This window comes from Mesoplodon mirus (assembly GCF_964341445.2).
Source record: "Mesoplodon mirus genome assembly, chromosome: 1".
Classification (NCBI taxonomy): domain Eukaryota; kingdom Metazoa; phylum Chordata; class Mammalia; order Artiodactyla; family Ziphiidae; genus Mesoplodon; species Mesoplodon mirus.
Genome location: NC_138976.1, coordinates 75,839,102 through 75,853,674, shown reverse-complemented (window position 1 = coordinate 75,853,674; position 14,573 = coordinate 75,839,102). Strand labels below are relative to the sequence as shown.

Sequence of the window (14,573 nt, the reverse complement as noted above, 5' to 3'; positions counted from 1 at the left end):
ATGAATAAACAAAAATGATCTTAACCATAACATTAACATTTTACTTGAAAATTTTTTTAAAAATTCATTTCTAAACTTACCATCAAGATAAATATCAGCCCCTAATTCAGCATCAACCCAAAACATAGAAGCTACAGCACCTGAAAATATATGATAATATTCATCAAATAAAAATATTTCTTCAAACTAGGAAACAAAATTCTATCCATAATGTTTTAATTTGCTCCAATGGAATTATCAGGCAAACACATATATGAATTAAATATGGGTTTTCAATCTTCTTAAGGAAATTACAGTGATAGAACCATTTACTATTTTATACCCATTTCTTCCCCTCTCTCTACTTCAATAAACAAAAAAAAAACAACTCTTATTACATACAAACCCAATATCAAGCTTTCACCAATGCCATAATAATTTACCAATAAATAATATCAAATAATTTGGGCAGAATGGCTGTGTGCACACAGGTCTTGTTTTTATTTTACCCCTCCTGAATATAATAATCATACAGTTCACAAATAATTAACTCCCTAAAGGAAAGCAAAGCAAAACATAGATAAATCCAAAATCACCTGTCCGAAAATTTTTTTAATTTTTTTAAATTTACTTGTAAGTTTTACAGAAGAATAAAAGTAAAATTATACACTCTATGTCCTTACTAATAAATCCTTACACTATTTATTAGTACTGATATAAAATTTGGAAATTTTTTTTAATTGAGGAAAAATAATTTCTAAATAAGAAATTAAAACTTGTTTTCGACAGAAACTGGTTCAATACCAAACCACACACCCTGATTAGTATGCCACAACACAAGAAAAAAGAAAACTGACAGTAAAGAAAGAATTTGATTTTTCAAAGCATCACAGGTCCAGTTAGTGACAGAGCTGTCTAAAAGGATGAGTCCTGGGGAAAAACAAGGAAAACTGAACTCATTCCAATGTCTAAAGCTGTCCACCTACCCTGACAAGATGTGGTCTCCCAAGCATCACTCTGTGTCAACAATGAAATACCTGTCAGCAGTTTACAGTGATTACTCATGCAGGATATAGCAAGGGCCACAAGATCTAATGGTTTCCTGATATGTATTGATTTTTTCCCAAAAACTTAATAGTTTTCCAATTTGACTGAAATAGGATTTGTGAGTAACAGGGGCTGAATCAATGCCTGTCCTTTCCAAGGAAATTACTTTACCATGACAATTATTTAGCTTAGAACTGGAGAGTGTCAGTCTTCTAAACAGGAAACAACTGAATTGTCAATAAGAATTTTCTTCACTTACTTGGCTAACAACATGATTTTAATTAATGAAGGAGAAAAGTAAATCTATTGTGAGTATCATTACTCCAAACAATAAGTTATTTTTTTAAAGTATTAATTTTTTTCACTCGGTAAAATGCCCAGCACTGTACATAAATATTTTTTTTAATTCATTGATTTCTATTCGGAGAGCTTATAAGTCCGATAGTTAACATGTGCCTAGTATTAAGCTGAACTGTAAGAGTGTATTAGAGCTTTTATTCTAAATCTGATGTGTATCTTTGGCTTAGTACTTACCAGACTACAAAAGAAAGAACTACTTAAAATTTGGATGCAGGTGTTTAACAGGGGGAGTAAAGACGAGAGAATGAAGTTAATTAGTGATTCTAAACCCAGGGTAATTGTTCTCCCCAGGGAATATTTGGCAATGCCTGGAGAAATTTTTGGTCATCTCAACTACATGAATGCTACTGGCATGTAGTAGGTAGAAGCCAGGGATTCTCTTAAACATACTACAATACACAAGATGGCCTCCTAAAATAAAGAATTATTCAACCCAAAATGTCATTTGTACCAAGGTTAAAAAACCCTGAGCTAAATTATAGAATCTCCCTTCTTCAAAACCTAACAAAACAAACAATAAAAATAAACAAAATAAAATTTTGAAAGCCAAATTTTATCAGCAGCAACCAAATATACAACTTCCTGCCATAATTTTTGGATGATAGTAAAAATAAAAAACACAAAGTTCTATGTGATGTATGATAGTTGTTAATTCTACCCCAATACTCAACAAGAGGTTATAGATAAGTAGTTTAAAAAATCCTAATATTTATCAGAAATAGCTTTCAAAATGGTGAGAAGCAGAACTGAGGGAGAAATAAGCAATACAGGAAAAAGCCAACAAAGAAACTTCAAGGGTAAAATTTTCTAACCGTCTCCACACTTTCAGGGGAAGGGGTCACTTTTTAGGGCTCAGAGCAAAATGAAGAGAGAAGTCTGAAGCTCAAGCATGTCCCTGAAAAAGGTACGGGAAATCTACTCATGAGTAGTTTGAGCTAATACAGGAGGGGAACACTTGATATTGTAGGAGAGCAGAGCCTAAAAATCATATTGCCCATCTGGCTCTCTCAATCACTTCTTTTCTCTCTGCTTCCTCATCCCCGCTCCCAGCAATACCCAGCTTTCAAACTAAGGCTCAAGAGAAAAACAAGTTTAGGTAACATGGGTAGGGTATTTAAAAAATTCATGAACACCTCATCTAAGTAGACAGTTCTCTGAGCCTCCTACATCAAGCATAAACACGGTGAAAAAACTATGCACATGTTACTACAGATTAAAATAAGCAAAAAGCAGATAAAAGGAGGGATAGAATAAAATGAACAAATGAATGGGGAATACAGATGGCAAAGAACCTGTTCTGGAAGGAAACATAATTGAAGAAACCAAAGAAAATTCCTAAGGGCTTCTTTATAATAAGAAAGATAAAAACAATATAACCTTAATTAAAAACAAGCTCTAGGGAATTCCCTGGCAGTCCAGTGGTTAGGACTTGGTGCTTTCACTGCCATGGCCCAGGTTCAATCCCTGGTCGGGGAACTAAGATCCCATACGACGTGGCTAATAAATAAATAAATAATTTTTTAAAAGATCAAAAAGAAACAAGTAAAACTAGTTTTTTTAAAAAAGGAAAGAGCTTAAAAAAAAAAGGCTCCAAAGCAAAATAAAACAGAATAATATGAACAGGTAGTTTATAATGCGGAAGAAATAAAACTTAGGGCCAATGTACCATTACTTAATCAATTAATTCATTTAAAACATCAACAGACATTTGTGGAAACAATTACGGGCAAAAAGGAAGATTTGAGATGATTACAGTAAATGCAGAGGCAAAAGATATATCAAAACAATTAGAAGATAATAAATATGGAGAACAAAAGAAAATTCAATATACGAAAAATTTGTATCATAAAGAAGAGAACCCAATAATTTGACAGAAAAATTCTTCATGGTAATAAATAAGGAAAATATCCCTAAATGAAGCACTAACCCTACAGACTAAAGAGTATATTGTAATCCAGGAAAACATGATTATGAATGACACCTAGATGTATCTTGGTTATATTACTGAACTTTAAAAATAAAGAAAAATTTTTTCAGGCATTTTAGATGAAAAAGCAAGTCACTTTCAAGGAGGCAGGAAAAAAATCAGATTTTTCTACAGTAAAATTTATTGCTCCAATATAATAAAATAATGACCACAAAGTTCTAACGAAAGTGTTCTCTGAGGATATTACCTCCTGCCAAGTTGTTTTTCAAGAATGAAAACCACAGGCAGACATTCTCAAACACTAAAGGAAACAACAGCATTGAAACTCAAAGAATACAGCACTCACAAATCCTTCCCGATGAAAAGAGAAAAATACTGCACGAGGAAATCCAGCCAATCAAAAATACTAAGAGATCATGACGCAACATTTTCAAAGTTCTGAAGGAAAGAAATTGTGATACGAAAATTTTATACCTAGCCAAGTAATCCTTCAAGTATATATAAAAAAAAAAAGACAAGCATTCTCAAGCAATGAAGTATGCAAGATCTAAAGGAATACAGCACTGAAAGCTTGAAAAGATTACCTGACCATGAAATTCAGTCAATCAAGAGATTGATCAACTCAGGAATGGAGGAGCCATAGTGCTGGTAAAACAGTTTAAACACAGGACTAAACAAAGTATGACAGAATATAAATGTTAGAAACCTTGACAACATAGCAAAGAATACAATGAACCAAAACCAAATGGGAGAAGGCGGAAGTGTTTTAATTCTCTCATCCTTTATGCCAGAGAGTCAATAGGTACTACCCTGAAAATTTAAACATGTAATTTAAAAAATAACTTGTCCAATTTATGTTCTTTATAATTTTTTCTTTTTTTTTCTTAACTCATATCTCTTACAGTGAAGCATTTATCTGACACTCAGCAATTCTTTCACTTCTTTCAAGTCCTCTTCTTTTAGGGTCAAGTAGAACTACATTAATAATTATTTAGAATAGCACAAAGAATGTGATCCTATTTTATAAAATTACTTCTGCATATTTACACATGGAGCGGGGTTTCCCAAACTTATGCATGTGTAAGAATCACCTGCAGGGCTTATTAAAACAGATTGCTGGGTCCCACCCTTAGAGATTCCGATTCCATAGAGCTCAGATGAGGCCCAAGAATCTGTATTTTTCCCAAGCTACCAGCTGAGGCTGATGCTGTCATTCAACATACCACAGCAAGTAGCCCTGGCACGGAGAAATCCTTGGAATAAAATTTACCTGCTTGTATTTTACAGTAGTGAGATATAGGACAACATTCTTTTAACTTTCTTCTTTGTATTTTCTTAGTTACTGTTTAAATTTTTTTTAATGATCAATGTTTCATTTCTACCCAAACAATAAAAATCATTATTCTAAAGAAAGAAGAAACATCAAACTGTTTATACCTACAATTTGTACAAAAGCTCTCTCTGAGATTTTTATTTAATTTTTACTTCCTCTGAAAAGCTAAATTGTGTTTTAGTAAATTCACCTACTCTCAAAATTACAAGAATTTTTCTCTATGCAGTGGCTACAATGAAAGAAACTGATATTTTCTATTTCAAAAAGAGGCACACAATACACTTTCCCATCTTACCAGATTTAAATTAATATTTAACATCAATGTAATGGTCCAAGTCCTATCATCAGTCAGACCCCTTGGAAATGTATGAAAAATCCATGCCTACTCTAAGGACCAAAAGAGCCTAACTCAATCCTAATTTGAAAACATAGGGACAATGTTATTACATAATACTTCAAAATAAAGTAACGATTACATTTGAACCTTCAGTACACTCCAATATTTCTTTTAAACAATTATGACCCCTTCAATAAATTATTCCCGAACAGTTCTTTAATACGGTTTTATGGTGCAATGCCATAGACCCAGATCAAAAAAGAAATAATGGTATGGGTCAGCCTTACAAAACTAAATGTTCTGCATACTTGGAATAAAGATGTTAAGGAACAGAAACCCATTGTTAGAAACAGGTAGACTTTGTGTAGCTTTCAACAGGGAAGTTTGGATGTAATTCCATTCAGAGGTAAAAATTTCATAGATAATCATTATTAATTGCACACCAGAAAAAAAGGCTTGATTTAACTCTCTGCCTTATGACAATATTTACAAATAAAATTATTTCAAGTTTAATAGTAGAAAAACAAAATGCTAACAATTAATTTAAAGGGAATAAGTATTTCTGGGATTTAACTCCAAAAGTCCTTAGATATCTCTAAATGACCCTCTACGAAAACTGGATTAAAAAGCAATCAGAATTAAGATCTCTGTAGAGCAGAACCAACCAAATATATACTAGAAGTAGAATGTCTCCTTTTTCCCTACATTTTATTAGATTTTTCTAATATTTTTAACAACTTTTATTCGTGCCAATAACCCTAAATTAATCGATAGAACTTCAGATTTTATTAGCATGTTAAAATTACCAAACACTTTGATCATCATTCATCTGCCAAAGAAACATGACAACTCAGTATTTTTTCTCCTTTAAAGCAAAATAAAAAATTTTTAATCTAAAGTAAAGCTTTAATACTCATTTTAGATATTTCTCTAGTCCATTTATTTTTAAATGTTTAAGAACTATATTCTGGTTATTAATAATGACATTTCTTACCAGGATCTGCTAATCCAGTGGTCTCTAACAGTATGTAATCAAATTTCCCTTTCTTCTGCATCAAATTCTCAATAGCTCTAAGGCCACTGTCCCTGGAGAATGCCAAAACATGATATACATTGATTGCCTGAATATTTTAAAGTGATCATCACAAACATTTAAAAATATATTTAGCAACCAGGGATAAAGATATCTTTAGGCATGTGGAAATTTACCTCAGTCCCAAGCTTCTAACATGTCCATCCAGTATTTACCAGTTTGGGGGAGGGGAGGGAAATGGATGCGTATATGCTGACAGGTAATAAGAAATCAGATACTTGATGAGTTAATACTTTAATTTTATTAAAATTAAAAGCAGAGGGAATTTTAATATACCTGACTAAAGTAAGTCAGAACCTGTTATTTCTATAGCTTTATGAAAGAAAATACTCAATACAGAAAATGACAAAATTTAGGAATTATAGTAGCTTAATATAACAGCTAAAGGGACACTACAATTAAAAACCTTTCAATTCTGTTCTGAATTAGGGTAGCAGGCTTTAATTTCCTTTTTTCTTAATAATATCAAAAGTGCAAGAAAATACTTAATTTTAGTTGTCTAAGAAAATCTGTTATGTTTTAGCCTTGCTAATACACTTGACTCAAACACCTAAGATAGTAAATGATGTAGAAGAAATTTAATTCACTAGAATATACAAAATCAACCATATGGGTATTAATTTTCCTAATCTGCTCAACAAACATTTGAGTGACTACTATGTGTCACTCCTTTTCTAAGAGCTGTTATATTGGTGAATAAAACACTGTCCTTGGAAACAACTATAACTGGTGGAACAGGATGTGAGGTTCTTCTCTTTTTTCATGGTCATTTATTTTTGTTTTTAGAGGTTGAATTCTTGGAAATAAGACCAATGACTTATTAAATTCGGAATAATCATTTTTTACACATTAAATGAGACTTTCATGCACCACAGGGATTATTAATTAAACCCTGACATCAAAAACAACAACAAAAAACTCAATAAAAGGACCACAGCATTAGAGCAGATAGAAAAACAAGGCATCAAGAAATGCTTTAAGAAAATGCATCCTAATAAGTCGTTTACTTGAAAATACAGTGAAGAAGATTATGTAGATTCAGTTAATTTACATAAGGAAATCAAAGCTAGAAATATAACCAATAAACATTTCCAGAAGCCAACAAGCACACAGTAAAAACATTCCTCACTTTACGGAACAGCAGAGGCAACCGTTTCTGAGTTCCAGCCATTCTTCATAGAGTTCTCCACCTTGGCTGACAGCTAAGGATTTCTCCAATGCACTTCCTAGAATGATTAACAAGAAGCACTCTTTAGATTATGTCCACTAGTCAACCAAAAGCAAAGATGAGTATATTCAATAATGGGGAAGATTTCAAAGCAGACAATACATTTCGTAACTTTTATTCTTTCATTCTATTCAGGCTGCCTCAATATTTTAAACTATACTACTCTACATTATTTTAGCTTTTCTTTCTTTAAGAGAATTTAAACCCTAAAGAGGCAAATGTAGAATCTACTTCCTCTTTAGGCCTCTTACTAGCCTGCTCCCACTTCCTAATAAAGTAGCTATTTTAAAGGTGTTCTTTCTTGTCCATGGCCAACTCTCTAGATAGACCAGTATGTTTATATATTGGTTTTTATATGCCCTTCAATCTCTTACCTAAGTTTTCTTTTCATTCTTCCTCTAAATTGTTTCTGTGTCTACTAGACAGAGCGTTCAGTATTCCCCATATGAGTTATACCCTTAGTTCATTTTGAGGAAGTTTTGCTTGGCCAGGGTACCAATGTGCTCACTTAAAAATTAAATTTTAATCAAATACACATATGTTTCCTAGCAATGCTTACCTGAGAAAGGATAAAGTATATTTGAGAGCCTGAGATGCTTGTTATCAAATAAGAATGATTTAAAAGTCTTACTTTTCCTCCAGTAAAGAAACATACCCCAGCCAGGAAAGAGTTCTAAATATCCAGTAAAGCAAATGACCAACAACAACAACAAAAAACCTGAATAATTTTTCACTTACATATATTTTTTGTTTATACTTCAGTTAGGCAATGATCAAGAGTTTTGAAAGGGACTGCTACAGAATTCAGGGTGTAGAGAATATTAATAAAATGAAAAGGAAAGTATTACAAATGCTGTAAAGGACAAAGTTTTAAAAAAGGTCCAGAAAGATAGTAAGAAATAATAATAAATGCAATCAGTGTCCAACAGAAGATCAGTTAATAAGAAGTTAGAATTAAAAACTATGATTAAAAAATCTTAGGATTTTTATTTTTGTCTAACAGGACTCTTTAGTTTACTGAAACTATCTTCAGTTTACTAAAACCAGAAATCAAGTTCAACTAACAGGCCTCCCATCCTGTTAATAAACCTAGCTCCTTTACCAATTTGTAACTGAAAAAAAAGTATAATTTAAGAAATACCCCAACTGAAGCTATATTTTTTGGCTAAACATGAGTTTTATTAAAATTCACACTTGAGAAGAAAAGCTTATAAAAGAAATCAGAGAATTGTGTCTAACATTGCTGTATACATTTTTTTAAAACACAGTTCAATATTAAAGACAAAAAAACTGGAATGTTAAATGTACATATTTTCACAGATAAAGGAAGTTGCTTGAGGATGGAGACCACATGTTTAACTTATTTTTTAAATCTTCTGTTTTAACTGTTTTGCAGAATAATAAACATTCAACAAGATAAACTTATAAGCCTGAAGCATTTTCAAATATTTTTCAAAAGTTGCAATTATACAATACAGTCAGTACAAAAGGACCTTTCTAGTTGGTACAAATATCTTCCTGAAAGATTTTCTTTCATATCCTTAGATTTTTACTTCTGGAGATATTTATTTTATGCAAAAATCTAATTTAATTCTGTTGGTATGAATTCTAAAGTTAAACAAAATAAAATTTTATAGAAATTATCTGATTTCAGTATCTCGAATCCATACAAAATAAAGCTTGACATAAATGAATCTAATTTTTCCAAAACTATCTACAGCAATGTGTTCACATTATAATGTCTTGCATTTTCATTTTAAAATAAGGAATATCAATTCACCAGTTGAATTAACTGTCCAATAAATTCTTGCAGCATGGCATTTACTGAACTTTACTTACCTTCCCCGAATTCATTTAAAATCACTGCTATTCTTTTACTATGTTGCTCTGTCAAAATATAGTTCAGAAGTGTTGTCTTCCCAGCACCTATAAAATATGTTTGTTTTAAATAACAAAATTCAAAGACTAACTTTAGAGACACAAAAAAAAGATATAAAGGGACTTCCCTGGTGGTCCAGTGGTAAAGAATCCGCCTTACAATGCAGGGGACGCAGGTTTGATCCCTGGTCAGGGAACTGACCCACATGCCGCAGGGCATCTAAGCCCGAGTGCCACAACTATTGAGCTTGCGGGCCTCAACTAGAGAGCCTGCATGCTGCAAACTACAGAGCCCATGTGCCCTGGAGGCCACGCGCCACAACCAGAGAGAGAAAACCTGCACGCCACAACTAGAAAGAAGCCCAAGCGCCGCAATGAAGAGCCCATGCACCGCAAAGATCCCACGTGCCTCAACAAAGATCCCACATGCCACAACTAAGACCCGATGCAGCCAAAATAAATTAATAAATTAAAGTCTTAAAAAAAAAGATATAAAGAGTCCCAACACTCTTTAAAATTTGCATGCTATTCAAATATTATTTAACAATGGTAAGAGAAGATTCTAGAGGAAAAGATTAAAGTATTCTTTGTAAACTATTAAAAATGCTTTATGCTGACATAAAATTTTATAAATATTTATAAATACTCCAACAAGGTGGGTCACATAGATTTCTTTGACCTCATATGACAAAAAAATATGCCTTCTATATAACTTACACAAGTAATGTAAGGGCATCTAACTTTTCTATTAAATAAGGAATTATTGAAGTAATGGCTCCTAAGGAATAAAGTACTTGTGTAGTTTATAAAACATAAAATATTTAAATCCCTTCACCCGATGACGATGCTTCTTAGTCAAGAATATATGGTTTACTTCCCCAGAATTTACACATAAAGACCTTTCTTTTATTTTAACATTCATCATTAACCAGACACAAATTCAGAATATCTATATGGCTACTTTTAGTATGCTTAAAGCAATCTATAAAATTGATTACACACACACACACACACACACACAATGGAGAATGGACCTAGGAAATGTTAACAAAAGACACAATAATCAGTATTAGGAAAGAAAAGTTCATAAAGCTATGCTAACTCTATCCAGTAGGTGGCATATTACACCTAATACATTCAGCTCAAGCAGAAGAAAAACTTTTGTCTTGTGAACCATACATACCAAAGTCCATGGAGGGGAAAACAAACAAACAAAAAAACAAAAAAACAAACCCTAACTGCATGCACATACTAGTGCAGTTCAACTGGATAAATATGTCATTTATTTACCTATTTTTCTGCTGGTGCGCATTTGGGTTGTTTCTAGTGTTTTGCTATTACAAATAGTGCTGCCAAGAACTTTTACAGGTAAGCTTGTACACATCTTCTGAAGTACATTTACAAGATTTCTAGGGTATAACTAGGAGGGATTTACTGAGTAATAGGGTATTAATATCTTCAACTTTTGGGGGTCACATTCGTATAAAGCTATCAAAGGGATGGAAGGCTTGTATTTAGCAGGCTTTAGGAAGCTCAATGTCACTAAAGGTTGACATTTAGAATGGAAGGGACAGAACTTAAGGACACAGGGCAATGAGAAAATTCTTAAAACCAGTCCAAGTGTGAGACGGGTGCCCTGAGCATGAGTGCTGCACTAAGCAGTGGCAGTGAAAATGGAAAGGAAGGGGTGGATGTAAGAGACCTAATAGAATTACTAGGGCTTCATAATTAACCATATTATGAAGCAAAAGACGTTAAGACACAGTTCAGTCACTCAAAAGTCTCCTATGGACCAGATTTTATACGGAGCCTTGGTGAAAAGTGCACAAGACACAGACAAACTCTCTCTACCTTCAGGAAGCTTAGAAACATTAAAGGAAGTGGGAGAAGGAGGGGAATTCAGAGCAATAAAGAAGCAATTGTGTCATGGGATGACACATTCAATAGATATACAAGATGTCAGGGAGCACCTAAGAGGGACATCTAGCCAGAGGACTAACAGAAGAAAGTATTCCTGGGGCCAAAACACTTGGCACATTGTAGAAGTAAAAGTCGTTCAGTGTGGCTGGGCCACAGTTTCACAGGCTAAAGAGGTTGTCAAGAGCCAGATTGTAAAGCTCTGGTAATTCATGTTAAGGAATTTGAACTTTAACCCAAATAGAAACCACTGAAGGGTGTGACAAAATCAGACTGACATTCATAAAGATCATTAAGGCTCAAATACAGAGAATATATTAAAGGGCAGCATGACTCAAGACTAGTTAAGAAGCTTTTAGAATATTCCAGATGGTTGGGCTCACAGAAGCAACCATCATTCAAGATGGGATGGTAACATGAAGTTTTAGACATGCAGAGTTTGACATGTCTGTGGGACATCAAAATAGAAACCAGCTGGGTATGAAGTTAAAAGGATGGACAGAGAGCGAAAAAAATAAATTTTAAAGGAGAAGCCAGAGAAGTACGTGGAAAATCTGATGAAAAATGCGATGGAAACCAAGGGAACAAGAGTTCAAGAAAGAGAAAATGGTCAAGAATAAGTAAGGAAACTATCCCCTAGATTCAGCACAAAGTTGCTGGTATTAGTCCTCACTCCTAAGCTTCAGACCATTATCTCCAATGCTCTTCTGATCTACCAGTGAGCAAAATGGGGAAAGACGGGAGGGCAAGTCTAAACTATACTGTTTCAGACAAGAAATTTGCTCAACTTCGCAGTAGAGCAGCCTCTGAATAACAGTGGGAAATTCCTTTATTAATAAATAAACTCCTTTATAAAATTAATCCTGAGTAAAAATGAAAATAAGCTTAGTCTACAAAGCAACAAAAGAGAAATGCCAGTGATTTAATTCCTATTTTTATGTAAAAGGCCCTCAGGTGCACCAAGTTTGTACTTGTCTCCAGCAGCATCTAGAAGTGGTACTATTTTCCCCAGATTGTTTCACTTTATCTACACTTCTTAACTTTTCCCACACTTTTAATATGGTATTTATTCTAGCCCTTCTAGTTAACTGTAAAGTTTTAAAATAATACTTCTCAAACTTTTCCAGTAAAGTACCTCTAGTGTAAGCACATAAACTGTCCTTCAGGAAATTGTACTATGTTTATAAAGCTATGAATTCAAGTGATCCCATGAACTCCTGAAAGTCCTCAGTTTGAGAAATATAGCCTTTGAGGGCACAGTAATTCTATTCTTACTCTTTCTCCTACAGTACTTGACAAATAGACCTCAAAAAAAAAAAATGTTTGAGATAGGAGTACTCTACACGAAAGGCTGGAAGAGACTGGCTCGTCAGGAAGAGGAATATACTGAGGAATGGTCCTCCGGTGTCGGGCATTTTCAGAAAGGTCCCACTTTAATTGGAACAGAGTTATACGGTAGGTATTTCTTGCCCCACTAAGCAGAAGAGAAAAGCAAAGTCAGACAGGTGACTGGAACTATTTCCGTTTTCAAGTGAGGCAGGTGAACTTTAGAAATACAAGGTAACTTGTTAGAGGTCACATGCATAATGAGGGGCGGGTCCGTGCTTCACACTGCAAAGCCAGAACTAGTTTCAAAAATGCGAGGCTAATTTTCAATCTCACTTGATAAATGTGACCCAAACTTAGAGGGGTCTGAGCATAACCTCTGAGATGAAAAGCAACCCAGTCGGGGAGCAAGTGACCCAGCCCCTACCTCAGAGACATTTGCTGTCGGCCAGAAGGCCCCGATGCCTAAGGAGAACAGGCACCGTCAGCCTCAAACTCACAGGACAACAGCGTTCACTGCATTTTCTGACCGGGACTGTTAGTTACCTAAATACCCGGTGATAATTGTGACTGGGATCTTAGCGCCGGGGCCAGACGTTTCCTCCTTCTCCTCTCTTTGCTTCGTCTTAATGGGGACCAATTCAGGACAATCCTCCTCAGCCTGCTCCTCTTCCTCATCCGCGGAGCCCATAGCATGAAACATCCTGGCAAACAGCACAGCACACCTCTACCTAAGAGAAACACCTGGGATCAAAACACCGGCCCGCAGCTGCGTATGGTAAGCGCGCGGCGCGTGCTTTACGTCATCACGCCGCGACGCGTGGCGCCTCCGGATGCCGCCCACGGTTATTACCTGGTCTGCGGCTGAGGACCGCCTCCCCTATTAGACACGCCCCCAGGGGAACTGGGCAGGTCCCTGGGGCGTGTTCTCTGAACCGGACCCGAGCGAGGCGGAGTTGTTGGGCTCAGACCTGACGCCGTCTCTGTGTGCGCCTTTAACCTTAAAAGCTAATGGCTGGCTGATGGTAGAGTTGAGTCCCAGGTGGTTGGAACCTGGAGTGCGAAGCCTGTCCTAAACAGCTCTCATGAGGAATAGGCTTTATCAACTTGACATTTCTTAGTATCATTAAAAATTTTTTTTAATTCATAGGAGAAAGAATGGGAAGCTGTTAACACTGCAAAGGTAATTGTAATTTTTCTGCCTGAACTAGTGAAACTTTTTTCTTTTTTATAATTGCAGATTTTACATGTATATCCAAATTTTTACTACGTACATGCATTATTTTTATTTATTTTATCTTCTCATTTTTTATTTGGACTCAGTTACCCTGAGTTCATTTATTATATTCTTTAGTGCATGACACTCTCATCAATAATCCATGGATAGTCTGGACAAAGAATGTCACCTGCCATATCAGTAAACAAAGGCTGTTGCAGCCATCAAGCCATTAGCCTCTGCAGCCAAACCAACAGTGCACCCTGAGGGGACTCAGGATGGAGAAAAACAGGATACGGGCCCTAGATAGTTAAGATGCATATTAAAGGAATGATTTCACTAAGCCCAGACTCTTTCATCTTCCCATACATAGAAAAGCACTAAATTCATTAACTTGAGATGTCTGGTTTTCTTTAATTAACAGTAATCTTTTGATGTTCTAACTACCTGGCTTGGGTTTTTTGTTTTTTCTGTTTGTTTGTTTTTTTATTTGTTTTGCAAAAACTCCTAGATCCTGGCTCCTCCCTTACATCTTCCGGACAGTCCCTTAGAGCTATCTGAGAGGCTGTTCCCGTGCTTAATTCCTCATGAATAAAACATAATTCTCAACTTTTAGTTTGTGCATTTTTTTTTAGTCTACAGTAGCTCTCCTTTATATTTACATATATATTTATGTATATTTACAATGAACTCCTTTGACCTCACCTCTAACCCAAGAACGTTACCAATAAGTTACACCTATTCATGTGGCTGTCTCCTATTCCAACCCTCTGCCTCTCCTCTGAGATAGTAAGTACTCTCATAGTGGTTGATCATAGGTGACTTACTTCCTCTTTTCTTTTTAGTTCTATCACTTATATATGTACTTAGACAATATGATGTTTAATTTTGCTTGTCTTTGAATTTCATAAAAAGAGTATCGTACAATATAT

General features: G+C 34.8%; 1 protein-coding gene across 2 annotated transcripts in view; it reads right to left on the bottom strand.

Annotated features, from left to right (window-relative positions):
* LOC309806175 (zinc-regulated GTPase metalloprotein activator 1B) overlaps positions 1 to 13,251 on the bottom strand; it is a 43,268-nt gene extending 30,017 nt beyond the window's left edge. The window contains exons 1-5 of one of the 2 annotated variants that reach the window (XM_082624741.1): positions 12,972 to 13,251; positions 9,144 to 9,230; positions 7,206 to 7,302; positions 5,978 to 6,069; positions 81 to 140 (exon numbers count right to left, since the gene is read on the bottom strand). In XM_082624741.1, the coding sequence (XP_082480867.1) occupies positions 81 to 140; positions 5,978 to 6,069; positions 7,206 to 7,302; positions 9,144 to 9,230; positions 12,972 to 13,128 (493 nt within the window). In that variant the 5' untranslated portion in view covers positions 13,129 to 13,251. The remainder of the gene's footprint in view (positions 1 to 80; positions 141 to 5,977; positions 6,070 to 7,205; positions 7,303 to 9,143; positions 9,231 to 12,971) is intronic. The other variant, XM_082624740.1, reaches the window with a different exon arrangement.
* Positions 13,252 to 14,573: the final 1,322 nt, after the last annotated feature.